We start from the raw sequence: 25,705 nt of genomic DNA, 5'->3' as shown, positions 1-25,705 counted from the left end.
ATAAAAAAAAAAAAAAATGGAAAATTTAATTTCCCCATTTCATCTTATTAACTTTTATTTACTACTAGCGTGGGATTATTCTACAATATTTGCTCATCATCACAGTAAAATAGTCCATCCTTAGTCCATCTAGTTCATCTCTCAACCCGTAGAAAATGTTGTGAACATGTGATTAAATGCATGAATATTTTTTATACATTTTTGGTCATGCTGCCCAGCTCTGGACACTAGATTTAAAAGTACGACTCTTGAAGCATCTTTTGTACATAAACACATTTTATTCAGCCTGATATAGGTTACACATGGAAAAAAAAAAAAAAAAAAAAAAAAAAATCAAATTCTAAGAGAACTACTTCCCTTTGTGGAGCTAATGATATGACAGTTTTAAATCAGCTTCTGATCCCCCACTGGACAGCTCTCACCATCAGCTACCGTACGCCACGGGGAAATAAGCGTAATCACATGCTACGACTGACCTGAGGCTTTTAATTATTTATTTTATTTTTATATTTTTTTTTTCTTCCTTTCTTCAAGAATAATACAAAAAGAAAACACGTCCCCTCAGCAGTCATGATGTTTTCTCACTAAATGATATGGAATGTCATCTCGGAAACAGGTAAAAAGAAAAAAAACAAAAAACTCATCTCTGCAACAGCAGAAAACGAGATAAGAAACTCGAGTAAAAAAAAAAAAATTAATAATAATAATAATTACAACTGATTCCCAGAATTCTGTTCCCAGGCTGCTACTGTGTGTGTGTATGTGTATGTGTGTGTGTGTGTGTGTGTGTGAGGCATTAAGAACCAAAAAGTCCGAAGTGTGTTGAACAACAAATGTAGGTCAACCCCCCCCCCCCTCGCTGTGGTTCAGTCTCATAACCATCAAAAAGGCGGATATGAACAGAAACAACCTTGATGCTCAGTAGCACTGAAGGTACATTAAATTTACACCGCTCGCAGATCAGCTTTGGAGTCTTAATATATCAGGACTGACAGTCATAGACACAAAGCAGGGGACTGGTGAGGGGGAGGATCTTAACATTTATCTAGTGTTAGTTGTATTTTTTTGTTTTTTTTAAACTTGTAAATTTCACAAAGTGCAAATTTATTTATATTACATCATAACCAATTTTAAAAATTGCTCATTTTCTATTATATAACAATGAAAAATGGTTAATTTCACTTAACCCACCCCTCCGACAAACCCATAACCGACCCCACTCCCCACCCAGCTATCCATGTCAATATTAAAAGAACAAAAAAAAGAACAGAAAAAAAAAAAAGGAATCACTAAGTACATGCTGTAATGACGCCCACCGAATTGGTTTGAAACTTGACCAAAGCCTCTTGTTTTGGCTCCTCGATCCTCTTACAGTACACTGTTACTGTCAGCGTGCGTTTATAGTTAAAATATATATATTAATCTATCATTAAATAGTATGCCTCTTGCACAGTCTTGCATGCATTGAAGAGCATTTTTGGGGCAAGCTGTACAACAAGGAGAGGCGTGTGGACGGACTTGCTCAGGCTGTGGGCTCCGGGCCGGGTCCAGGCACTCTGTCGCCACCTGTAAACGTTTATTTTTTTATTTTATTTTTTTTAGTGCCCTTTGCTCCTTGCAACCGCGTCAGTCCAAAAAAAAAAAGATGGTTCTCCAGTGTGTTTTTGTCGAGTGAGCGTTTTGTGTGTACGTGAAAACGTATGCGTGTGTGTGTGCGTGTGTTTATGTGTGTGTGTGTGTGTGGTCCTAAACTCAGTTTCCAAAAAAAAAAAAAAGAAATGTGCACATCACTGAAGTTTTGTTCCAAGCTTTCGTTGTCTGTTCCTAGAAAAAAAAAAGAGCAAGAAAAAAAAAAGAGGATTTGTGGCATTGTAAATATACTGAAGGCCTAGTCACATTTAAAGCTGACATAATAACAAGTGGATCGGCTAGTGTGGGTAATCCCTGTGAACGTCTTATTAGGAAATAGGCTTACGAGCTCGCTAATGCTAATGAGCAGTAAGCTAGTTAGCAAACATTGAACAATAACTTTGATTAATTAAATTATAAACAATCAGGGGAAAAAACTGTTTGGGGGACAGTACATTAGCTCTCCAAAAAGCCATGCGTGTGGTACACGGATCAGCCATAACATTATGACCACCTCCCTCACTTCCCATATAAACATTAATAAAACTGCAGAATATTTCCTCTAGCGGAGTCTGCATGCGTATGTTCGTACGTTTACCAGATGTGGCGCAGTGAGTGATGTGTCACACATCTTACCTTGCCTCTGATCTGGTCACTGTATACTCAAACCATAATATGTTGGGGATCAGGCTCGTGTCTCGCACCAGGAAGTACTCTGATATTGGCCTGTTGATGAGAAAAGGGCAGAATATTTAGAAAAACATACCAGACCGGTATTATCCACTTATTCAGGCTAAGGTGTGACACAAGGGGGGGGAGGGGAGCAGAGGAACGAGAGATCTACTTACCACGCTGCTATTTTGGGGAATAATGGTGTCAGCACCTCTTGTGTGAATATGAACCAGACTATGCCAATTATACTACCGGCCACTGCGCCGTAGAAAACCTGGCTCCAGGTGTGATACAACAGGTAGACCCTAGGAAAGAGACAATATTAGGCTTTCTTTACTACAGTCAACTTATTCTGTGTATTCACCTTGTGTTCACGGCTGAAATATATCTATTGTTTTTTTTTAACAGTAAATAGAATAAAGTGATTCATTTTCACCAATTTCTGACATTTTATATACGAAAAAAATTAACATAATGCGGCATAATGTTTAATAACTAGTGTTCACTTTCTTGTCATATACTTGTATATATGTCTTTATACATTACATATATATATATATTTTACATTGATACGTGTTTTCTTATTCTAATTCCTACTTATTCTACGTATTCTTATTGCTTACATTGCTCTTTCTTCTGAACGCTGCTACACTGTTTTCCCTTGGGATCAATAAAGTCATTCTGATTTTAATTCATACCGATGCACCAGTTCCACTTTTTATATATATATTCCACTTGTTAGATTGTAAATTAAACCCCGTTTACTACATTTAAAACTTATGAGTTTTCTCAAAGATGTGAGTCGGACTAACAGAACCATCTCCTCTGATAACTAGAAGGGAAACCACTTTTGTAAAGTGGTAATTGTACATTTTACAATGACAAGTAAGACAAAACTATGTTTTTTAATAATATAATACTGAGGAAAACATAAAAATGGTGCAAGAAGGCAGCTGGATCTATGAATACTCGAGTGCTGTTTCTGCTAAACATAATCTGGAGCAAATAGCTACGTTTTACCACTGAATTTAAAATTTACAAATTATAAAAGCGGGTGGTGGCAGATCATGTCAACTGACACCAATTTGAGGGGCTGAAAATGTAACTTATGTATTTCCTCTCACTAGCAGGTGTTTGTACAGTCCAGAACACAGCCCTGATCCTAATCTCAGATTGCATTATTGTGTTTCGCTGAGCACAGTGAAAAATAGTGGGAAACCACTTAAGAAGAACACGGTGGAGGACGTGGAATACAGCGCATACATCACAACATGCATTTGGTGCCTGTGCAAACCAGCGCCTCATTTCATTCTCCAGTGCAGTTGTTGTGCAGGTCCTTACCTGCTGTATGAGACTGATAAGGCTATGCCCAGCAGGATAATGGACAGTATGTGTCTCCACAGCAGGTCCACACATCGAGCATTGTTCGTTTGATGCATTCTGGGAGAGAAACGAGTCCAAACGGTGACGTCAACATCATGGAAAGGTTAAATACGTGCCAACAAGTCTTATTCGGCTTTAGCTAGCTGCCGTTAATTCACAGCTGTATGTTCCTATAAGCAAACATTGGCCGAATATCAAGAAAACAAGCTCACCTTAAATAAAGGAAAAGAAAGAAGTAAACAACAAAGAACCAGATAAGCTGGGAATGACTTGAGGGCATCCCATAGTCTGTGTGCAGGTTTGTGTGAGCCCCTGCAGAAACACAACAGAGACAGACATGAGCATGTATTCAACATAAAGAGGAACAACTTTTCATTACATTAGAAGCATTTAGTGCAGGGCAGTCACCAGCGTAATGGGTAACACAGATCTCATTACTTAGCTTTACACAAATACTAGTCCGGGGCTCATTTGTAAGTCACTTAGCATTCTTTCCATTAGCAAACAACTTATTTCTGTTTTAACTGTTTGAGTTGTGATCATCTACAATTTAATTTGCTCTTTTTATCAAAAGGAATTGAAAAAGTCAAAGAGAACTGCAATTTGAAACGCAGATATTCAGATTATATGAAATCTATTCTGGAGCTGAAACGTATTTAAGTTATTTTTAAAGTGAAAAAGACTAAAATGTCGTCTTGTTTCCGTTTCTTAAATTAGTACATTTTCTGCTTTTACTGATACCACGTTAATTGTAAGGGGAATGTATTTGTTTTTTGGAGAGCTGGTTGAACAAACCAGACACCACCTAACGCTATTATGACCAGTATCGTCTTCTACTGTTTAGTATAAAAAAAATAAATAAATACAGACATTTAACATTAAGTGTCATAATCAAACATAGGCTAAAGTCTGATATTCAGCGAGGAAAATATTTTGGTTTTTATTTCTGCAAAGCACATGTGACGAGGACAGCATTTTCACCAGGCAAATGTGTACATAATTGATTTATTGTGTTTGTTTTAAGTCCTGAGATACTGTCGCTATTCAAACAACTTTTTTTAAAAAACATTCTATTTTTTACCTGGTTTGCAGCGTTTAAGAATACCAGCGTCTCATCTCAAACACCATCTGACGCGACGCATTCGTATCAGGACGCGTTCTTGAACGCATACTGTTGTCGTGTTTGTGTTTCGGCGTTGCCCAGCCCCGCCAGCTACGCATTAAGACTTCCTTCCTCCACTCACCTGCACATGGGCGCGGCTCTCTGAGAATGTGCTTCAGCAGCCAGTTCACTCCTTCGTTCAGGATGAGCCCACCAAAGAAGGAAATCTGAACATAAATTAAAAAAAAAAAGATTAACACATGAGCTCTTACACGCTTCTGTTCAAGCGCCTGCAAGACAAACCGACCGACTTTAAACCTGCTGCTTTTAACGAAAACACGAGTGCACGCGCAGGACTCACCGTGTGTAGTTCGCGTTTAAACACTATGAGTGTGACAAAACCCACGAGGATTGCTATGGGTAGGAGGCTGATGTAGGCCAGCACTTGTCCCGTCAGATCACCTGAGACACAGAGACACAGTACTGCTGTTAAGACACACAAACACTGTTAAAGTCACTTAGTCCAGAGCAGAGGAGGGAAATAACAATACTTTGTTATTGTACCTAGGTAGATTTTCAGGTATCTGTACTTAACTTGAGTATACACAAATATCTGCACATTCTACTCCTTGCGTTGGTTTTTTTAACCTCCACAGATGACATGACATAAAAGATGTGACACGAGGGACAGGGCTAGAGCACCGGACTAGAGAGGGAAAGTCAAAAGATGAAGAAGACGGGCTGTTAACTGCGTAAAGGTGACGAATGAATCCAGAGTTAGAGAGAGAATTCCCAGCAGCACGGAGGAAGGAAGTGAACCGGGGGGTGTGTTGCCGGTGGCGACGGTTCAGAAGATTTGGAAAAGCGAGACGCCCTCCGCCCCCCCATCCATCCACGGTCCTATCTAAGACACCTGTTCTCAGCTCTGAGAATGATTCACGGCAAAATGTGTTGTGTCTTGTGCCAACGTAAAAATCCACAAGCTTCTGGCGTTCAAGAAAAAAAAAAACAAAAAACAAAGCTGTTAAAAATGATCCAGATGCTCATGCAGGCCCTCTGGTCAGTTCAGTCTACATGATCATGTCATCGCTTTTTTTTTTCTTTTTTTTTTCCATTTTGCAAAATTATCAATGGATGTGTTGTTTCCTTTATGGCCAAAAATTAATCATTTTTACTTTAGTACATTTCAGAGCACGTACTTTCTTACTTTTACTTGAGTAAAAGACTCGAATAAGTACTTTTACTTCTAACAGAGTATTTTTCCTTGTACTTTTACTCAAGTACAGAATGTGAACACTTTTGCCACCTCTGGCCCTGGTGGGAGTGACACTTTCTGGTTTACCTAGCACGGGTGGGTAAGTTACTTTGACTACAAGCAGGGATCTAGTGTAATGAAGCAGCTAAACCGCTGTCAAACTAACAGGACACAACATTTGATCTTGTTAACACAGTCATCCCGGTGCAGCGTGCTTAATGCTAGTTACACTCATCATAATGAGGCCATAGAGCTAGCTACTACGTTAGCCATAGCTACAATGCTACACGGGGAAATACCACAATGCAATACCACGTAAATTCTGTTTTACTCCTCGGAAAGCTTGAATGTTATCAAATAATTCTTACGGAAGACGGCGTTAACCCCCGAGAGGAAACACCAAAACCATTGTTAAGGCAGCTAACAAGCTAGCTAGCCTTCATTGTGGACACTATTACAAACTGCGCATGCGCCATGCGTCTCACAATTTTGCAGTCCGGGTTACATTCCCCGCTGCGCTCGTGTCTTTCGGAGCGGCTCACAATTTGGCAGTATCACCGACGGCCGTGTCCATTCAGTAGCAACAAATACACAAAATGCCCCCGAAACGACAAAGCCGCCGGCGGTCGCGCAAAGCTTCAGCAGCAAAACAAAGTCGTTGACTTCACGTACCTTCGGCGAACTCTACGTGTGTGAGAGATATGGACCGCCATCGAGGTGGTGCCGAGCACTGCTCTTCCAACGCCATCTTACCCGGACACAACCGGGCAGTCCCGGAGAACCGCCCCAGACACGTGTCCGACCAATGGCGGACGGAGCTCCGCGTTCAAACGGGCCCCGGCGGCCGAGGAGCGGTCCAATCCCAGCCGGCCCCCGCAGACTAGATATGCTGCCCATAGAGGAGAATTATTGAATGAAAAAAAATAATATATATATATTTAAAAGTCCAGTCCTCTCCATATTTTAAAGAAGCCAAATGCACTCATTCAAAAAAATATACCTATTTTGTTTTTTATTATGTCGTGTGTTGTAAAATTGTGTAAATATAATGAATAATACAAAATTAAATTAAATTAAATTCGGTCTGCTCTACAAATAACTTACCACATTGGTAATCAATTACTATTTTTTTTTATGTTTTATTTCTTTTTTTCCTTAACAAATTGTACCTTAAATGTACATTTTTTTGCTCACACCATTTTCTATTTTATTTTACTAGATAATCTTCTTCTCGCCTTAAACCACTGCTTATTCTTAGATAATATTTTATTTTATTTTAATCTTATTTCATTTTATCTTTTTTTTTTTTACTGGTGTTTTTTTTATGAGTGTTTCTTTTATGTGCAACCAAGCTAATGTGAAAAAGCAAAAGTCTAAATGATGACTTAGAAATCACAACTAATGCTTTAGAGATCTATTCATTTCTAACAGTAGGTTACTTTATTTTATTTTTATTTATTTTTGTTTTATCAATTAATCTTAGTTTTAAGAACAACCCCACGCTTTACAAGTCTTTCCATTTAAACACACAATAATACAGCGAGGGCATTTATATAACATCTCATGTGAAAAACACTTTTTATAATGAAACAACTGAGTTTTGGAGGAAGAATTATAGATATTGACAGATATTATCAAAACTAGTTGTTGTACACTGTTTCTAAATGCTAAATAGTTGAATCTGTTACCATTTTACAGTGTTGTCTTAAAAAACAAGTATATTTCATTGTTATATCATGATTAAATACTATGGAGGAGCTGCTGTATGTTAATGTGGGGGCACGTTATTGCCTGAAAAATGACTGAAATGACTGAGCAACTATCAAAATAGTTAGTGGTTTCATTTCAACACCTGCTCAAGAGCAATATCTCTACTTATCAAGGAGTTACACGAGTAAAGTCTGATTTTGAAAAATGAAAGTAGGGTAATAATATTAGTAATACATTGACTTTGTACAAATGGTGACACACAGATACCACAAACACAGAGATACAGTAGACACACACAGCAAACACACTCACTGACGCGTTGCAGCTCACACAGGTCAGTCACGTATAACAGGTGCACACAGTAAACAAGAACGAGAACAAGTACAAACTTTCCTGATGTGTTTTTCTCTGCGTGAAGTCACTGCACATTCAGGTTAGTTAAATGTTAAAGACAAGAGAACAAGGGAAGCAGGGAGAAGAGAGATTAATTATTTGTGTGGAGGGAAACATGAAGATGATCTGATGCAGCAATCTTAAAATGACACTATAAGGAACAGTTCAGACCTGCGGTATTCAATTTATGTTGATACTATGAGAAATCTAATATATTTTCGTTTATAAAGAAAGTAATTAATTTAATGAACCGTAAAAGGCTTAAAACAGGCTGATCAATAAGGTGCATAGAGTACGTCCCTTGTTTTACCTTGTAACTTACTGACAATACAGAGTTTAAAGTGAATTTCCACAAGCTAGAATAACTGGGATAAGAGGTAATAAGGTGTTTGAACTAGAATTATAAAGAGTCGTGCGCCCTCCACTGGCCCAACACAGAATCACTACAGAGCTTTTCATTCTGTCTTTATTTCTACCAAATAACCACCTAATTAGCTTTAAACTAAAATCACAAGTAATTAATGATGAAGCAAATCTGACACTTTATGAATCACTGAACTGTTATAAGACGTGATTTTTTTTTTAGCTTTAAGCTAATTGCTAATGTCTGCTTGCTAAGTAAACATTCTAATGAATAGAATATTTACCATGTTCATCATTTTAGTTTAGCTCGTTAGCATGCTGGCTAATTGACACGGATTTTTTTTTTCCTTAAATTTTGTATTGTATTGTGTATTAGACAAATGAAACTTTATTTAAGCTTTATTTGGATTTGACATATTTACAGGAGTCATTGTAATAATTTTGGATTTTGAATTCAACATTTTTTATAGATATTAAATATAATTCTTGTTATATAATATGCTTGAAGAGTGGAATACACTCCTTTGCTGTTTCTGGCAACACTCTCTCTCTACATATATACTTTTTATAGGCTAAATAATAGCACTAATAACACTAATAATAACACTCAGGCGCTGATGCCATGCAAGGTGCACTCCTGCCTTCTGCAGTTGTGCTTTGCGTTACACTTTGGCGTGTGAAAAGGTGAGGGATTAAAACATCTGAGCCACAGATATACGCTCTGTCAGGAACCAACGCTATTGCTTTAAATGAAGTGTCTTTTAGTCTCTATATCAACTGAGATAAAAAAAAGCCCTTGCGTTAGAAATGTTGCTCCCTGGTTGAAAATGAAAAACACAACAGGCCGTCATCAGTTGGGAAAAGGCAAAATAAACGTTTTTTGATTTAATAACAAAAAATACCATTTAATATGGAGAATTAAAGTCGATTTACAGTTTGTGCTGGCATCGTAAATTTAACAGTAGAAAAGACAAAAAGGCATGGAGAGGACACTTAATGTAATGAACAACGGTGACTGTCAGAAAAGAAAACCTTTCCACATTTTGGCCATATGAAATCAATGTAAACCTCTACAATATATCTATCCTAACCTCTTTCAAATCATTCGAAACTTGCTAAATACTTTTTTTCTTCAGCCTAACTTTTAAATGCCTGAACCCCGGGTCTACATGTCGCATGAGGATGCATATCGGAGAATCTACACTGTTAACATGCAAAGAGTCATCTACCGTCACAGAGAAAGCCGACCAATCTGTGAACACAAGACTCGACACGAGCATTTTCCATTACTGCATTTGCCTGCATGATACATACTCTACAATACCAGGACTAAAACAAAGTGAGAACGCATTTCTTTAAAGAAGTTCATTACGGATCAGACCACAAGCAGAGAATATTTTTTTAGAATATTTTAAAGGCGCACACTTAAACAAAACCTAGGATAACGTCTACAATAAACCATTTCCATAATATTGTTTTCTGGGAGAGATAATTTGTCTTTATGCTCTATAGTATCAATAATATGTCATTTCTGTACATGTGAATTCTCAAGCTGATTTATTATCATCAGTGGACATTCCTGCATCTTTTTTTTTTTTTTTGCTAAAGTGCAAAATGCTCGAGAACACAAAGCTGCACGTCGGTCGGAAACGGGGAACGGGATCTTTTTTACGGAAAAGCTCAGTTTGTCGTCCTCGTTCACGTTTGACAGAAACACAAACACAAAAGTGATCCAACAATACTGACCCTTCATACAGCCAGTACAGTTTTTAAAAAAAAAAAAAAACTTTTAAGAGGCATTAGATTATCAGTGCCACACAAAAAAAAAACACACAAGTAACACAACGCTGATCTCTGCTATTCTGTATGATAAATTATTTAAATTAAAACATCCTTTGAGCTGCGAAACACAAGTGATCATTTGGTATAGACACTATACGGTTAATAATAAATAATGTTTTCGCTATATTTCATTTAGATAATTCAGTTTTTGTCAGTCGCCTAGACGTAAACTACAATCTGCATAACACAAATCTGCCTGTACAGAAGTGTGGAGTTACTACGCATGTTAGGATTGCAAAGGAAACCTCGGTTTAACTCTGAGGAAACCAAAGAGAACTCACAATCAGTGCACGCACACAGATTTAACTACAATGACGTGTCCTTAGACGACTACAGTAGATGGCACGGATTCATTTAGAGGCCATGTCAGTTTTTAAACGCGTGTTGGAAAAATAGAAACTAATTTTAGAGACGCACAACAGGTTGTTTTTTATATTTATATATATATATATATATATATGTCTATATATACACCGAGACCGGAGTCGCACACCTTTCGTGCGGTCGCAAAAAGACGTCTTGACTCGTCACAGAAGGAAAAGCACAGATATAAACAAAATAAACGGGTGGCTTAGTAAACCAGGTTAGCGAGTGCATGCGACCCAGGCCCTGGAGCTGGGTGGCTGACCTAAATGGAATGCAACCGGTAAAAAAAAAAAAAAAAAAAAACTACTGAACGGGTCTATTTCTGAGTTTGAATCTAACGGAGCCTCCAGTAACGATATTAGCAACAAACGGGTTTGCTACGTCGAGTCAAGACAAAGGCTTATTAGGTGAAAACTATTCATCTACAGCCAGCTTTACTTTAACGCTACACCAATGAACAATAAACGAGGAAGTTTGATTGTTCCACACCGTTTTGGTGATACTTTTGGTTAAAACTACTCATATACTTTTCTAATCTGTACTATAGCAGGTTTTAGAATTTAGGTGCAAGTATTCGGATTCAAGTAGCTGAACCAGATGAAACATTTGGGAAAAAAAAAAAGGTCCGCAAGTAGCCAATATTGATTTCAAGCTTCTCGTTCCTCCCTGAGACCGCTCAAGTGTACTGAAGATATTTGTTTTCTGTCTTTTATTCCGAGCTGGGAATGATGCCCTGGGTGTTTTCACACTTTGTATTTTTTTTGTTGTGTGTAGTGGGAGTTCTTTTTGTGCCATTTAAGACTGATAATAGTCAACCGGAGGATCAAATCCGAGGTTTAGAGGAAGTAGAATTTTTTTTTGGGTGTGGAGCATCTTAGTCTGCTCAATAAAACCAAACAAACAAAAAAAGAAATAAAAATAGAAAACAAGTGGAGGGACGAAGCCATTTATCTTCAGCCGGCCCAGGTTCTCAGGAATTGTCGTGGTGTTAACAAATCTCTTTCCCTTTTTAGTTTTTTTTTTTTAAATATAAAACATAGAAACACACAATATCACCTCTCACAGCATTTTCTTTTCACGTAATAATGACTAGTGGCGATGACATCCCGCTCTGTTCCCCACAGCTGATGCTGTCTGAAGAGACTGGTGTGCTGATAGTGTAGAAGGTCCAGTCGGGGACGAGTCCCCACAGGTGTGTGATTGCGTTACAGTCCGTTTTTCTCCAACGCAGCAGCAACACGACAGAGGGGAGGAGTCACAGAAGGTCTCCCCTCGTCAGCAGGAGACACCGGTGAAGATACATCCGATTACAATGGTGGTGTCTAATGAACACGGGTGGATAAATGAATAATGCTGGTTCGCAGTGTGTCTCTGGAGCGTGACTGAGTCCAGGTCCGGGTGTGAATCGAGTGTCGAGCTGCGGCTCCTCGCCGTTCCCACATGTGTCGAGCACAGTGAAGCCCTCAGTGAGCGAGCCTAGTTGTCGGAGCTGGTCCCCGAACACCCCTCCGTGTCTCTGGGCAGGGCGCCGTTGAGCTCCTGCACGCTCTCGATGCCCAGGTAACCCAGTAAAATGTCACTCCTGCGGTGCGAGAGTTTCAGGATGTCCTCGGCCAAGCACTGAGCGGAGGTGAAGCGCACCTTGTCGTGATCAAACATATCCTTAAGGTACTGCACGATTTGTTGCTGCGGATGAAATAAACGAGAGGAAGGGTTATGTGGTGACGTTCAGACTTTAACGGGGCACCCCGCTGCTTTCATGGATAAAGGTCATGGTTATGAGCACAATTTCAGGTGCATTTTATAGGTAAAAAGTCAGACAACGCGTCTGCCAACGGTTGGAGACTATAAATTTATAATAACGGCTAAACGAGGCTCCTCATCATCAATAATATGGGACTGGTTCAGAATCATAAGGTGGATGTGGAACAAGCTTGTCCCATATGCAAGGTTTACAGAAAAAAAGATAAAAGCTAAGGACAACAACGCAAGAAATTTATTCCACCACCTGAAGTACAACCACAATCCGGAGTACGACGAGAGACAGCAAATGCGTCATGAGAAAGCAGCCATATCCTCCGGTACATTAGAGCGAAGAGACGTCCCTGATTTCTGGGGACAGCCCAGGTTAATGTCCTTGATTTTAGCGTTTTATGAATGAGGAAAAAAAAATGTTGCGCTTAGACTACAACTATTACGGTAATCGGCTGTGCTGCTATTGACATTACAGACATAACAGTTAAATATGGATAAATATGAATAAATATGTCAGAATAAATGAAACTGTAACTGTCTGTGTTTCTTCGTTTCATCTTGATAACATTTAATTATTTATTTATTTTTTTAATCTCTGAGCTGTAAATGTCCCCGGATTTCATTTATGAAATCTGGTCACCTTACGGTAAATAATAATAATAATTATAAAAAACAACAAAGCCGAAAATTGTCCAACACATTCAGTCAGTTCGTTCCGTATGAGAAGCAAAGCAAGCGATGGAAAGACGGAACTGAAGGGATTTTGTATTTCCACAACTTACTACTTAAACCTGTAGTTCAGCAGTTTATTTGATTATAATAAGTATAAGTATCATCTTAGTCAAAAACAATTGATGATAATTATAATTTTTTTTCACAACAATGGCAAAATTTATTGTGGTAAATCTTTTAGCTCATATTGCCCATCCCCAAGTTGCACTATGGGAAATGTAGTTTTCCTTTTGAAATTTTTTCTTTGTAAACAGAAAATTTAAATTTAATCTTGCATTTTGTAAACTAGTGACAGACCAAGTCATTATGTGGTAAACTACAAAGTTCAAAAGACGTGCGAACGAGGGCTCCTCTTGTTTTACATCTTCATTTAATCATCTTCATTAACAGCAACCATCATCTAATTAGAATTTCCTTTAGCTCAGGAAGGTTTGCAGCTTCTTCGCTTCACAGCTAATAAATAACAGCTTCTTCTGGTTTCCCCCTTTTGAATGATGAACATTTCGCCCTCTAATATGAATCACACACCGAACGGTGGATTCTACGACACAGATCTCATTACACAACCTGATATCTTTTATAAATCTGAAGCCTCAAACTCTGACTTTGACCTCATCAGGATTATTTTCTCTAGAGCACATTATTAAACCGTTTCTTCTGGGCGTAAAAGCACCTTTATGAGATTATTATTATTATATAAGCCTATTAAATGTCTATATTACTCCTGATGAGTGCACTAAATTTCACACAATAAAAATCACATCTCCTCGGTTCTGGGTGCTTCTCACCTTGAAGATTGTGCAAACTTCACTCAGGTGCTGCCTCGGTCCCAAGAAGCCAAAAGCTAAAACTGGGCTCACGTGTTCTGATATGGCGTAGAAGTGGGAGATAAACCCGTCAGGAACCTAGAGAGAGCACCAAGAGAACAATCAGAATCTATTTCATTTACAAGATGAAAACAATAAACGAGCCACTACTCACCATGAGGAGGCGCCGTTTTGCCTTCAGGACAGACCAGCAGGCGGTCGCCAGAGCCTACCAGAAAAAAAAACAGAGCTCTGTTATTAGAGGAATTGTTGGGTGTGTATCGATGGCGTTTGTGTGCTTATTATTGTATCTAACCGTCTCTTTGAAGCTGTCAGAGAGCCAGCGGTTCCTCAACACAGCTACCACAGAGGAGGGGGGGCTCTCCAGGTCCTCAAACGCGTCCATCAAGATGAAGTCCAACACTATGTCGAAAAAGTTCATGCACACAACCTGCACAGATCAAGACATGAGGACAATGATTATATTTTCTATAAAAAAAATATTAACCATTTAAGAGCTGTGGCACTACTTTTTTAAAAAAACAAAAAAACAATATATTTATAATATGCTTTATATTTATATTTATCTGGTGAATGGACATTCGACGAGCCTTGCTATACCACTGATCAACACTTGGGGGCGACAATGAGCAAAGAAAAAAGTCGACCAGCTGGATTCACTTCACATTCGCGTCTTAATATATTCAACTCAAATCCATAAAATCCAAAACACTGACATATCTATGTAGGGTCATGTGTGATTAAGAAAAGCACATAGACAATGTATTTTATTCTTTTTTTTCTCCTCTTTTATTAACTGCACCCAAAAGAAAACATTAACAGAGACTCTGTGACACATCCTGAGCATTTTGTTTAGAAATAAAGACAAAATCAACCTTGTTTACTATATTCCCAGTAGGACATAAGAACATTGAAAACTGTGGACATTTAATAGCACGATCTGAATAACAGCCTTACTCACCCCTCGGCCCTCCAGCTCCATCTTACTGACGGGCCACGTCTCCTCTCTCTGGGTGTAAAGCAGCATGTCCTGGTAGCTCTCTAGGAAGGCTTTAGGACTCTGCATTAAAAGACGAAATAAATAAATAACACACATTGCTACCAGAGGCAGCAGACCTTTGCCATGTTTATCCAATACGGGACGTGTTAATAATTGAACATCCGGGTGAGTGTGGTGTTTTTTTTTACCTTGTTTGCCTTCACCATTAACCCAGCAATCATTTGCTTTCCGGTCTCCATGAAAAACGTGCGGTGAGCTTCATCCAACAACAGGACCTGGGAGGTAAAAAGAAAAGAATGATTGGTTTGTCTGAATTTGACTCACTGTCTCTGGGTGCCAAGGTTGCATATTACAAACAGTACTGTGGATACTACAGGCAGATTTTACAAAGTTTCTACGAGAGTCCCATTACATGTACTGTATGTGATGATTCCAGCAAAAAAAGCTACTCCCAGTAGAAGTGTTTTAAAGTCCAGTGTGAAGGAATTTAGTAGAGAAAACTCAACAATTTGAAATTACAGGCGATAATGCATGAAAACATAAGCTCAGAAATGACATCCTCAGAATAAATAAAGTATATCTGAACAGCTACAGGGTGTAACAGAAGCCAGAACATGAAGCAGATTAATTTTAGAGATGTTTTATTAGAGGCATGTTCAAGGAAGTTCTCCAAAATGTCTGTTTTGGCACATTTGGAGACCATCTGTGTGCACAGCTGTCCCCAGTAACGGGGGGGTTTCTAGGGGTTAATGAGAGGCTTCCGCTCACACAGCACACAACGGTCTACATGTTGGCCGACTATAGATGGTGATAACAGCTGGTGGTGCAGGAGGAAGACAACAGCATCACTGTAAAACTGCTCCAAAACATGTAAAAGGGGTTTCAAACAGGACGGGCGAGCGCCGTGATTGACCTGCGGTTCAGCGGCTGAGCCGCGCGGACTGACCTGGAATGCTTGTCTGACACAGTGGAGCTTGGCGAGGAAGTCTTGGTCGCCGTAACATTCAAGTAATTCAGTCCTGGTGAAAAGAAAAAGATGCATCACATGGTGAAAATTAAATCCCCACACATATTTTTACTTAAGAAAATTTTGAAGTGCTAGCAAACAGTGGCGTCTTGTGTGTGGCCACACGGTAAATATTAGCTCAACGTTCACAGACTCAGCTCTGTTTTTGGGCTCCTGAAGGAAATATGAAGCTTTTTAACTGCTAAATAGTCCACTGTGTTCTCTGGTTCGTCACCAGCGGCCTCCTGTTTAGTGGTGAGACTTTGTCAGAAGCAGACGCCTGCTGGGCAGAGCTGGGTTTCTCTGTAGGTTTGTCCCATAAATGTTTTTTTAAAACACTACTATGAATATTTAAAAGCTTAGCTTGAAGTATTAATTTAGGTAAAGACACTTCACAGTTACCTCAGGGACCTATAGGATACTTTGCCTTCCCGGACCAGAGACAGGGCTTCCTCATAAAGAGCTGCTGGCTTAAGCGACTGATAGACCTCCCCCAGAGACAAGGAATCAAACAGCTGCAAATACAAAACGCACACAACTCAATGCACAGTCCAACAATCTGCAGCCACGGATGCATTTTTAGGTTTTCGATACGTGCATTTAGTTTGTTTACTCGATACGACCGACGGCTATCATGTTTCTGAGCCGCCTCGGCAAACTGAGGAAAGACGCTCACCTCTGCAGCCGAGAAGAAGGAGTCATCGGAGGTAACAGTAGTCGCGTCGTCATCTTGCAGTCTGTGGAAACTCTCCACTTGAGGCAGGATAAGAGTTCCTTCACTTTCTGGAAAGGGGAGAAGCACAACGCTCAGGGCAAAAACAGGTGGATGTCTGTAAACCGCCTTCAGCTCTTCATTTTCTTATGGTGCGTTGCATTTGCACTCAGGAGTCAGAATTTCCAAGTAGGAATTTTCAACCCGAAATCAGATTTTCTACTCAGAAAGTCACAGAATCCTCACTGAGTTACCAAGATGGCCGCCCCGTGTGTAAACAGTAACTAGAAGCTCCTAATATTCTGTTTATTGATACTTCTGATTAGTTTTTATTGCATTAAATCAGTCGTACAGACAGTGTTCTTTGACATGCGTACGTTGAAATGCTGTTACAGAGTAATTTAAGTTTTGCATGTGTTATATAGGAACATGCATGTGTTATATAGGAACATGCATGTGTTATATAGGAACATGCATGTGTTATGTAGGCGACAAACCCATGTCGCGCTAACAACGGCTAAAAACAACAGCCTGGCAAAACCAACACAGTGTGAAACACCAATGTGACAAACTGTCATGAATAGTGTATTTTTTTCTACATTTAAATTAAACAAGTAAAACTTTTGAATATTTTTAAAAGTTTCTGCCTCATGTGGTCTCATAGATTTCATTAATAATTCCAGCAAAGCATTCATCAGTTGGTTCAAGTTATCTTTTCGATTTGTGTAACTTAAATAGCTTAAATTTAATTTAACATTATAGCAATAGTATTAGTTGATATCAAAAAAACTCTAATTTCACTCTGCACTCAAAAAATGTAAATACTGAACACACCAAGTTATACTCAGACAAGGAAAACGCTTTCATGGATGCAGCTATCTAAGTTTTCCGACTTCCGTAACTGGAACGCTGATAACTCGGGTGTGATGCAATTCTCAGCTCCGACTTCCTGCCTCCGAGGTAAATGGAACGCACCATTTAATAGTGACACATCTTTTTACTTTTCAAAAAGGTAACAGACGGTATAAGCTCTTACCGAAGTCTGCCAGCACACTGTCTGATGGGATAGTGCTGCCGAAATCCTCTTGGAGGTGATACGCCCTGTGCAGCAACGTCTCTAACTTCTCAGCAAACACTTTATTACGAGTTTCAACCTGAAACCAAACGGGAAAAAGCATTGAAGTGGCTTTCTTTCAGCGGTACTGAGCCAAGGAAAGCTATGACGAAAGGTGGAATTTCAACATTAAACAACGGTGTAAAATGATTTGGTTTATGATTTGGTTACCATGGGGACGTCTGCACACGCCGCCCCCTGCAGAGCCAGGCTGTTGTTGCTGGAGGTTGAGTGGGTGTGGTGCCGAATATTCAGGGCCTGCTCCCACTTTTGTAGAGCTTCCTCAAACAGCTCCATTCCTATGAAGAAGAAAAAAATACAATGACTTAAAAAAGTGACTAATGGTGCGTAACAGAAACTGGTGTGATGTTTTACTGACTTTTTTAAGTCAAGATTAAGGAAAAGATAGTTGTAGTTGTGAATAACTTCCTTGTTGTTCTGCTAATGCAACCAAAAGAAGAGCTTGAACCACTTAAAGTTAAATAAAGAAATAAACGCTGACCCATTAAATAGAGATTCTCTGCATTAGCATCCTCTACGACCGCTGACTCTTCCGCCACGGGCTCTGTCTCCCAGGGGGTGGAAGCGTTGGCGGACTGATTGGGGGAGCTCGGGACTCGCATCTATACACCAGAAAAACCCATATTAAGGACACACCGGGCGAAAGAATAGTAGTGCAAAACGCAAACGTGAAACAGAAGGAGTATGAAACTAACCGACGCTAGGCTGTGTGACGAACTCGAGTGTTTACTGGGAGCCAGGGAGGAAATTCCACTCATGGTGTCATTGCTCCGAGTGCTGGGACTCATCATCTGTCGGCCATTAAACTGACCTGTCGAAGATTAAACAGAGAAAAAATCTTAGCAAATGCTTCTGAGAGACACGCAACATTTCCAGCGTGAGCTCGCACACGCACCTTTCTTTAACGTTGAGGGTCTTCCTGTCCTTATGAGAGCCTCGGGTATTCCCACCGTCTTCTGGCCATCCTTCCCTTGCGCTGCCTGCTTCCTTTTCCTCCCCCGCCGTTTCAGCTGATGAGCGGTGAGTGCCAGGGCCACGCTGCCCAGCGCCGTGGCGAACAGCACTTTCTTCAGGTTAGGGGTCAGCTTGAGCTGGGAGAATATGGACTGAAAGCAGGAAACACGGCGCGAATATGACTAAACAAGGCTGCGCGAGAGAGTGGCCTACTGTTCAGCGAATCCATGTTTATGCAAAGCGAATTACCTGCCCGAATGTGGAATAGAGAAAGACCGGTATCTCGGCGACGGTCATGGCCAAAGCCTGGGCGATGGACATCCCATCGGCTCGTTTGACTGACATCTCAGGAATCGAAACGCCTCCAAGGCCGCAGTCCTGCGAAAACTCCCTCGCATTCACCCGGAATAAGGTTCCCTCTTCGCTCTGAGATCAGCCAGCTCAGAGCTCGCCGACGGGCCGTCCGCAGTCATCCACTCCTGAACCTCACACTGGTCCGGTGCACCTTTATCACCCTGCAGCAGATAGGAGCTTTGCAAATTAGTCTATGGGCTGCCTCATTTATAGCTGCCTGACAATGATAAGCCTACGATCACCACTACAGTGCCGTTGTTGTTCTTCGCAGGGCTGCATCCTCTCAGACTCAGAGCTAACCTCGCAAAAGTTTCATATTCCGACCTGAGGAAATCAAGCTCGCATTAGCTGTTAAGCACCACAGCAATGTGACATTTTGCCAGCTACTTATGCCTCTGGTATGCAGGCAGGTCACCTGCCTCATCATTACACGTCAGACAGTAGGTGTGGATAGATTGTGAGACAAGAGTCCAACTTATTAGAAGATAAGAACAGAATGCTTTATTGTCATTACAGTGTGAAATGAAACTACGTTACTGTCTCAAACAAAGACATAAATGCAGCGCTCACAGTTGCAAGTGCAGTTAAATATTAACATTTTAGTATAGAATACATTTAAGGATGTGGATTATTGCACTGGGTTTGACAAATTATTGCATGTATTTGTATTTACTTGTGTTATTGCACATAATTATTGCAGTACATAGTTATTTCACATCCAAATATGTATGCTATTTTCATTTTTTTCACTTAGCATGGAGATGGCTCTATTGTAAAATTTATTTCCGAGTGTTTCTTTATGGAAAATAAAACTTTTAAATGTATGTGAACATCATTGGGTGAACTTAAAGCACAATTATGTCCCAGTCAGATGGGACTGAAGAAGCTGCTAGCTGAAAGAGACTCAACAATAAGGTGAACTGAAAGCTAAACAGTTAGCATATCCAGGAAGCTAAGGCCAAATTCAATTCCACCACCATTTATATACATACATATATATTATATACCTTCACTAAACAGCAACTCTTGGCTTTTTTTTATTTCAAACTCTTCGTGTGTAGAGGACAAAATCAGTACTAATAAGAAGGTTACATCCCTCACACACGAGCATGCTAACGCTACCTAGCTGGTTTAGCTCAGCCTGATCTCTAACATTTCACATCCCGGCTTCACCCCGGTTTAAACGGCGCCGGCTCTGACACCTCGCCGCCTTCAGTGGGAGCCCTGTGTCCAGCTCACAAGAGACACAACTAATAAGATAATCCCTACGTAGGTACATACCGTGAGCATCCAAGACGTCAGGGAAGGACATTCCCGTGTCACAGTCAGTGAAAGCTAGTGATGTGTCATGCGCAAAAGACCCGATGCTTGGTAGTGAATCAGAGGAGCCGATTCCCCGCCGTTTTTTTTTAATCGTTCATCTTCGCCTGCGTGAGAACAGGGGGGCAGGGCTTTGCTTTGATGGGCACGTCGTGAGGCCAAGTCACACGTGAGGACACTTTTGGGGTAAAATATTAAGCTATAAACGATACTCAATGAAGAGCCGTTAGGGGAGCGGAGAGAGTCGGCTCTTCGTTTGGAGAACTGGCAAAGAGCCGACTCTCAGAAAAGAGCCGAAACTCCCACCACCAGGAGAAAGCCGCACTTCGCGAGAAGATTGACGTGGCCATCAGCCAATCGAAAGCGGAGTAAAAAAGTTACGTTTTCTCTTAGCTAATCAAATGAAGAAGGCGGGGAGTTAATTTCATTATCCAATCAAATCACAGATGTTCGATTATGGCCCCGCCCCTATTAAAACGGACTAAAATTCTAGAAAGTTAGAAAGTTGGGCTGAACATACGTTTGTATAAAACTTATTAATGTGGTAAAACACATAAACGATAAATAAAGAATAAATAATGAAGAACGAAGCGAACAATATAAGGGCAACTGTTATGCGTTCTTGTTCCTGGACACACAATGACATATTTACAATAATTTAGCAGTCAAACACATATCTGTCAGGCTACCTGTCTCCATTGTAGCATCTTAAGCTCTGCAAGAAAATACTCTCGACATCGGTCTACGTTGACCTTTGGAAATAATACTGTGAAACACGAAAGAGTTACAGGCTTAATTTCCACGGCTTTTGTGTTCGTTGAATTTACGAGCAACACCTGAATGCAGCATCATAGGTCACACGTGCGTCAAGGTAACCATAATAATTACAACAGTGTTTCCGGTAAATGCGCCTATATCTTTCACAATAAATGTCAATGCCTACGCATTTGTGGGCCACCCATTTACTAAGTTAAAATGTGATCGTGGAAAACGTCTAGCATTAAAACTATATTATAACTGTGGATGTAACAAATGAAATTTATCTACAATGTGATCACATTACATTTTGCATTGAGTATGTTGGCTAATAGTACTTTTATTGTGAAATAGTCTGCCCGGAATCCGTGTTCTGTGTAGAAGGACACGGTCCAGCTACATGAAGCAGGTCGTAGAAATCGTTTATGGGCTACTGTGTCAACACAGGGTGTGAAATTACGATTCAACAGATCGTAGAAAGTGCAGTTTTGAGTCGCCCCAGTGCAGCCATGAACTGAACTGGACCTGCAGTGTGTCAGGCGATGAAAACAAAAGTCACACCGAAAAGAAGCGGATCCTGGATTTGAGGGCTCGACCGCGGAGACATATAAACATAAAAGACATGAAACATCTCTGATCATGACTCGACGATGCTCGGGCACGTCTCTCTCGCCGCTTCCGTTCTCTGGATGGGAAAACATGAGAGAGTTCATCTGGAGTAGGGTTTTCCCCAGGGCCTTGATATGAACGATCTGGTAAGTTATTTTAATGCATTGTTATAAGCCAGCACTTTTCCGGATGTGTTCACTGCCCACGCACCTCGTCTATTCCGCTATTTCTGGATCATGCAGATTCTCCGTTGGCTTTGCCTGCTCATCCTGAGCCTTCTTCTGTTGTTTTGGTTTGGACACGTGATCACCCGGGACGGTCCGTCACCTGCTGTGAGGATGACGGGGATCGGGGGTTATGTGAGGATCAACCCCAGCAGGATGGGCCAGGTGAGAGGACCCGGGCTGAGGTCACACCAATAAATCTGGATCCAATCCAAAGACACAGTGTAATATAATGTGACAGCTATTCAGTTTCCTAATCCCCATCCAGCATTTATTTATTTGTTTATTACCTTATGTCAGAGTCACCTTTAGTCTTTAGTTGGTCACGTATGTACGCACAAACACACACACACACACACACACACACACACACACACACACACACACACACACAAACACAAAGACTATGACTCTGGTACGCACATCTAGCAGTATTTTCAGTGAGAAGTATTCGTATGTATATTACTTAAAAATCAAATCGTATCATCCCCTATTGAAGCTAGAAATATTTCATAAAAGTGTCAATGACAAAATTTACGAAAAAGACATTAAAAAAAACATTATATCCAACCTTTCAATGCATCTTTGTGCAAAAACAAATGGGAAATAATGCACTTTTATACGTATCATATCACCATATGGTATTTGCATTTGCAACAGGTTAAAAACAAAACCCAAATTAGGTATTGTAATTAAAAAAATATATATATATAAGCACTGCAAATCTGGCTTCATTGCCATATATTTATAACAGCATACAAGTGCGTACAAATGCATAACAATGCAACATATATAAAAATGTATGTATTCATGTCCATGTCTTCTATCGTGACTTGTCACCAGTTACTGGACACGCACTGCAGCCAGTGTGCCTTGGTCTCCAGCTCCGGTCAGATGCTCGGAGCCGACGCCGGAGAGGAGATCGACAAAGTCGGATGCGTGATCCGGATGAACAACGCTCCCACTCTCGGCTATGAGCGAGACGTCGGGAGCCGCACCACCGTTCGTGTTGTGTCCCACACCAGCGTCCCCCTGCTGGTCAAAAACGAGCGGTATTACTTCCAGCAGTCGTCCGGGACCACGTACGTGTTCTGGGGTCCCGAACGCAACATGAGGCAGGACGGGAAAGGACACATCTTTAATGTCCTAGTGAAAATGGCGAAGAAGTACCCCAGCGTCAAAATATACGTTGTGACCAGAGACAAAGTTCTGCACTGTGACAAAGTGTTTCAGAACGAAACTGGGAAAAACAGGTACAGTACGGGTTTAATGTCCGAAACCCGGTTAATAAAAAGTATTAATTTATTTTTTACATGTAGTTAGGCGAGGAACAAAAGAGAAAACAATAAATTACAACCGTCCATTAACGCACCATAGCTAAATCAATAGGTGAACAGCAAAGCAAAGTTAGCTAACTTCATACTTTAATTAAGCTCACAAACTTAACTTTTAACAAAGTTATTTTTGAAAAATAAATATCATGTATTCAATATTTGGTTCAGTTTTTTTGTGTTTTCTGAAAAAAATGGAGAAAAAAAAACGACTTGGGCCATTATTTTAAGAGGGGGTCAATATGTGAATGTTAAAAGCTATTTTTAATATCGTATATTAAAAAAAGTAATATTTAAGCATTTTCTAAAACCAAGAAAGAAAACATATAATTTTTAGTAAGCACATTGGTATTTTTATTGATTTTAGACTTGATGTAGCCAATTATGCTAACAATACGATGGATGAATAAATTAATGTTTTGTCCATCTCCCTCAGGATGAAAACGGGGGCGTTTCTCAGCACCGGATTCTTCACCATGATCCTGGCAATGGAAATGTGCGACACCATCCATGTTTATGGAATGATCGACGACAACTACTGCAGGTGAGCCATTTCCACTCAAGCTCCATGTCATTTTGTTCTGTTAAAGCCGAAGCCCTAACCCTGTCACCCCTGCTCTTTGCAGTCGAGCCAATCACAGCGTTGCTCCTTACCATTACTACGAGCAAAACCGAATGGACGAGTGCAAGATGTATAGGGTGCACGAGCACACGAAACGCGGCGGCCACCGCTTCATCACGGAGAAGGCCATCTACGCTAAATGGTCGACACATCACAAGATAGAGTTTAAACACCCTTCTTGGAGCCTCTGAACAAATGTACTTTGCATAAGTGTTGCAGAATATTCTGTATTACCGGTCCACAATTTTCATAAGGTTTTAATTAGAAACAAGGTGCATTTACCAGTATTAAACTGCTAATGACTTACAAGTGTCACCCTAAGTATTACTCAATATTTCTGTTACTTTTAGTCATATATCTGACTTATAGAGCAGACAAAAGCACTGAACTAGAAGACACTAAAGCCAGTTGCTACCAAAGCTTTTAATTTCTTTATACCCGTGCCTTTGACCTTAGCTCTTATTCTGCACAACGTTTCGCTTTATGCTGCAATCTGGGCTTTTTAATATAAAGCTACAAAATGCACCTTTATTCCCCGAGACGGGGTTAATTCTTTTCCTTACTGCTCCATCTATCTAATCTAATTGGATTCCTGGAGAACCAGTGCAAACCACACACTGTGGTGAAAGCGAGGTATCCTGAGCAACGAAAGGAGGATTTCGTTGTTACTTTTAATGGATTTGGCTCAATACCAGAAGCACAGAAATGATTTGTTGTTGTGTTTTTTTGTGTTCATAAAGATTTACCCATTACACATTTCTGCCTGTTTACATTTAAAAACATAGGGCTGCCTTTTTATTTCTTTTAGTGGCATAATGCTTCTTTTTGCGACCAATTTCCAAAGACTGCAACAGTATTTGCACTACTGAACGAGTATTTTGCTAAAAAAAAAAAAAAAAAAAGAGTAGTTTGAACTAAAGTGTATTCCTAATGAGGTTTTTAGGAAACGTAACGAGGAAAAACTTGAATGTAAACCTGAGCACTGGTCACTGCTAGAGTGGCAACATGAATAAACCTGCTGTCAGATAAATATTCTGCCTGTGTGTGCGTTTCTGTTTGTACCTTCTTAGACGGTATGACCTATATATGTACAAGATATGTCCTTCTACCATTGTGCATGTTCTTATTTAGTTTTATGTTTTAGTTTGAGTTTATATAGTAATAGTTAATATTACTGTATTTATTTAACTGTATTTATTACTGCATAAACATTTTAATTGAGTTGCGTGTTTCCATAGACGCGGCATTCAGGCGCCACAAATCCACCAGTATCCACCGCTCAGCTGTCACAAGTTTCCAGTGGAACATTGCTGACTACGTAGAAATGTGACAGCAGAGCTAAATTAAAAATATAGAAGTCAAGGAGTTATTCTAAGCTGAGAGGGGCTTTACCAGTGCCAAAGCATTGTGTGAAGATTGTCAAGAGGGCAGTGGATGGCAGCCTGGGGTCACCATCAGAAGATCAATACATCAAGCTAACAGGTACGTAGGGAGGGCACATGGATGTCAAAATCATTTCAGTTCAATTTGATCTCAGGTGGGTCAGACCAGCAGCATAACAGAATAATAATCTATGAGCGTCAATGGCAAGATTGTTTTCCATTTGTTTAAGCAGAAAGAAGAACAAGTTAGGAGAATTTTTACATTTAATAA

General features: G+C 40.0%; 3 protein-coding genes across 5 annotated transcripts; 1 reads left to right on the top strand and 2 right to left on the bottom strand.

Moving 5' to 3' along the window:
- Positions 1-306: 306 nt before the first annotated feature.
- Positions 307-6,852, bottom strand: dolpp1 (dolichyldiphosphatase 1). Its single transcript, XM_047568968.1, has 8 exons — positions 6,714-6,852; positions 5,148-5,248; positions 4,929-5,013; positions 3,897-3,996; positions 3,643-3,741; positions 2,478-2,606; positions 2,266-2,355; positions 307-1,824 (listed from the first exon to the last, which is right to left on the bottom strand). The coding sequence occupies exons 1-8, from the start codon at positions 6,787-6,789 to the stop codon at positions 1,788-1,790; spliced, it is 717 nt and encodes a 238-aa protein (XP_047424924.1). The 5' UTR covers positions 6,790-6,852; the 3' UTR covers positions 307-1,787.
- A 2,505-nt stretch (positions 6,853-9,357) lies between these two features.
- Positions 9,358-20,600, bottom strand: miga2 (mitoguardin 2). Of its 3 annotated transcripts, none has more exons than XM_047570433.1 (17): positions 20,472-20,600; positions 19,086-19,351; positions 18,778-18,988; positions 18,578-18,693; positions 18,364-18,484; positions 18,033-18,160; positions 17,784-17,901; positions 16,712-16,818; positions 16,438-16,550; positions 15,976-16,048; positions 15,218-15,304; positions 14,991-15,089; positions 14,325-14,459; positions 14,184-14,237; positions 13,991-14,107; positions 12,187-12,401; positions 9,358-12,128 (listed from the first exon to the last, which is right to left on the bottom strand). In XM_047570433.1, exons 2-16 carry the CDS (start codon positions 19,179-19,181, stop codon positions 12,192-12,194), a joined length of 1,785 nt encoding a protein of 594 aa, XP_047426389.1. In that variant the 5' UTR covers positions 19,182-19,351; positions 20,472-20,600; the 3' UTR covers positions 9,358-12,128; positions 12,187-12,191. The 3 variants fall into 3 exon arrangements, with proteins under 3 accessions (XP_047426389.1, XP_047426390.1, XP_047426388.1); XM_047570434.1 differs by having other exon boundaries at positions 9,358-12,133; positions 12,192-12,401; XM_047570432.1 differs by having other exon boundaries at positions 9,358-12,401.
- Positions 20,601-21,663: 1,063 nt separating this feature from the next.
- st6galnac4 (ST6 (alpha-N-acetyl-neuraminyl-2,3-beta-galactosyl-1,3)-N-acetylgalactosaminide alpha-2,6-sialyltransferase 4) lies at positions 21,664-25,082 on the top strand. The gene is made up of 5 exons (XM_047569547.1): positions 21,664-22,021; positions 22,118-22,264; positions 22,943-23,352; positions 23,867-23,974; positions 24,057-25,082. The coding sequence occupies exons 1-5, from the start codon at positions 22,010-22,012 to the stop codon at positions 24,241-24,243; spliced, it is 864 nt and encodes a 287-aa protein (XP_047425503.1). The 5' UTR covers positions 21,664-22,009; the 3' UTR covers positions 24,244-25,082.
- The last annotated feature ends 623 nt before the right edge of the window (positions 25,083-25,705 follow it).

This window comes from Mugil cephalus, chromosome 19, assembly GCF_022458985.1.
Source record: "Mugil cephalus isolate CIBA_MC_2020 chromosome 19, CIBA_Mcephalus_1.1, whole genome shotgun sequence".
NCBI lineage: Eukaryota > Metazoa > Chordata > Actinopteri > Mugiliformes > Mugilidae > Mugil > Mugil cephalus.
The sequence above is the reverse complement of the archived record's forward strand: the minus strand, read 5'-3'. Positions and strand labels throughout refer to the sequence as shown.

Excerpts from the sequence above, each read along its gene's own strand:
- miga2 (XM_047570432.1), bottom strand. The coding sequence starts at position 19,181 with ATGTCAGTCAAACGAGCCGATGGGATGTCCATCGCCCAGGCTTTGGCC. Across the intron at positions 18,989-19,085 it reads TCTATTCCACATTCGGGCAG|TCCATATTCTCCCAGCTCAA; the intron begins GTAATTCGCTTT and ends TCCTGCTTTCAG. Across the intron at positions 18,485-18,577 it reads CGTCACACAGCCTAGCGTCG|ATGCGAGTCCCGAGCTCCCC; the intron begins GTTAGTTTCATA and ends TCTGGTGTATAG.
- st6galnac4 (XM_047569547.1), top strand. Across the intron at positions 23,353-23,866 it reads AACGAAACTGGGAAAAACAG|GATGAAAACGGGGGCGTTTC; the intron begins GTACAGTACGGG and ends CATCTCCCTCAG. Across the intron at positions 23,975-24,056 it reads ATCGACGACAACTACTGCAG|TCGAGCCAATCACAGCGTTG; the intron begins GTGAGCCATTTC and ends TGCTCTTTGCAG.
- dolpp1 (XM_047568968.1), bottom strand. The coding sequence starts at position 6,789 with ATGGCGTTGGAAGAGCAGTGCTCGGCACCACCTCGATGGCGGTCCATA. Across the intron at positions 2,607-3,642 it reads TTATCAGTCTCATACAGCAG|GGTCTACCTGTTGTATCACA; the intron begins GTAAGGACCTGC and ends TCTCTTTCCTAG. Across the intron at positions 2,356-2,477 it reads TTCCCCAAAATAGCAGCGTG|GCCAATATCAGAGTACTTCC; the intron begins GTAAGTAGATCT and ends TCTCATCAACAG.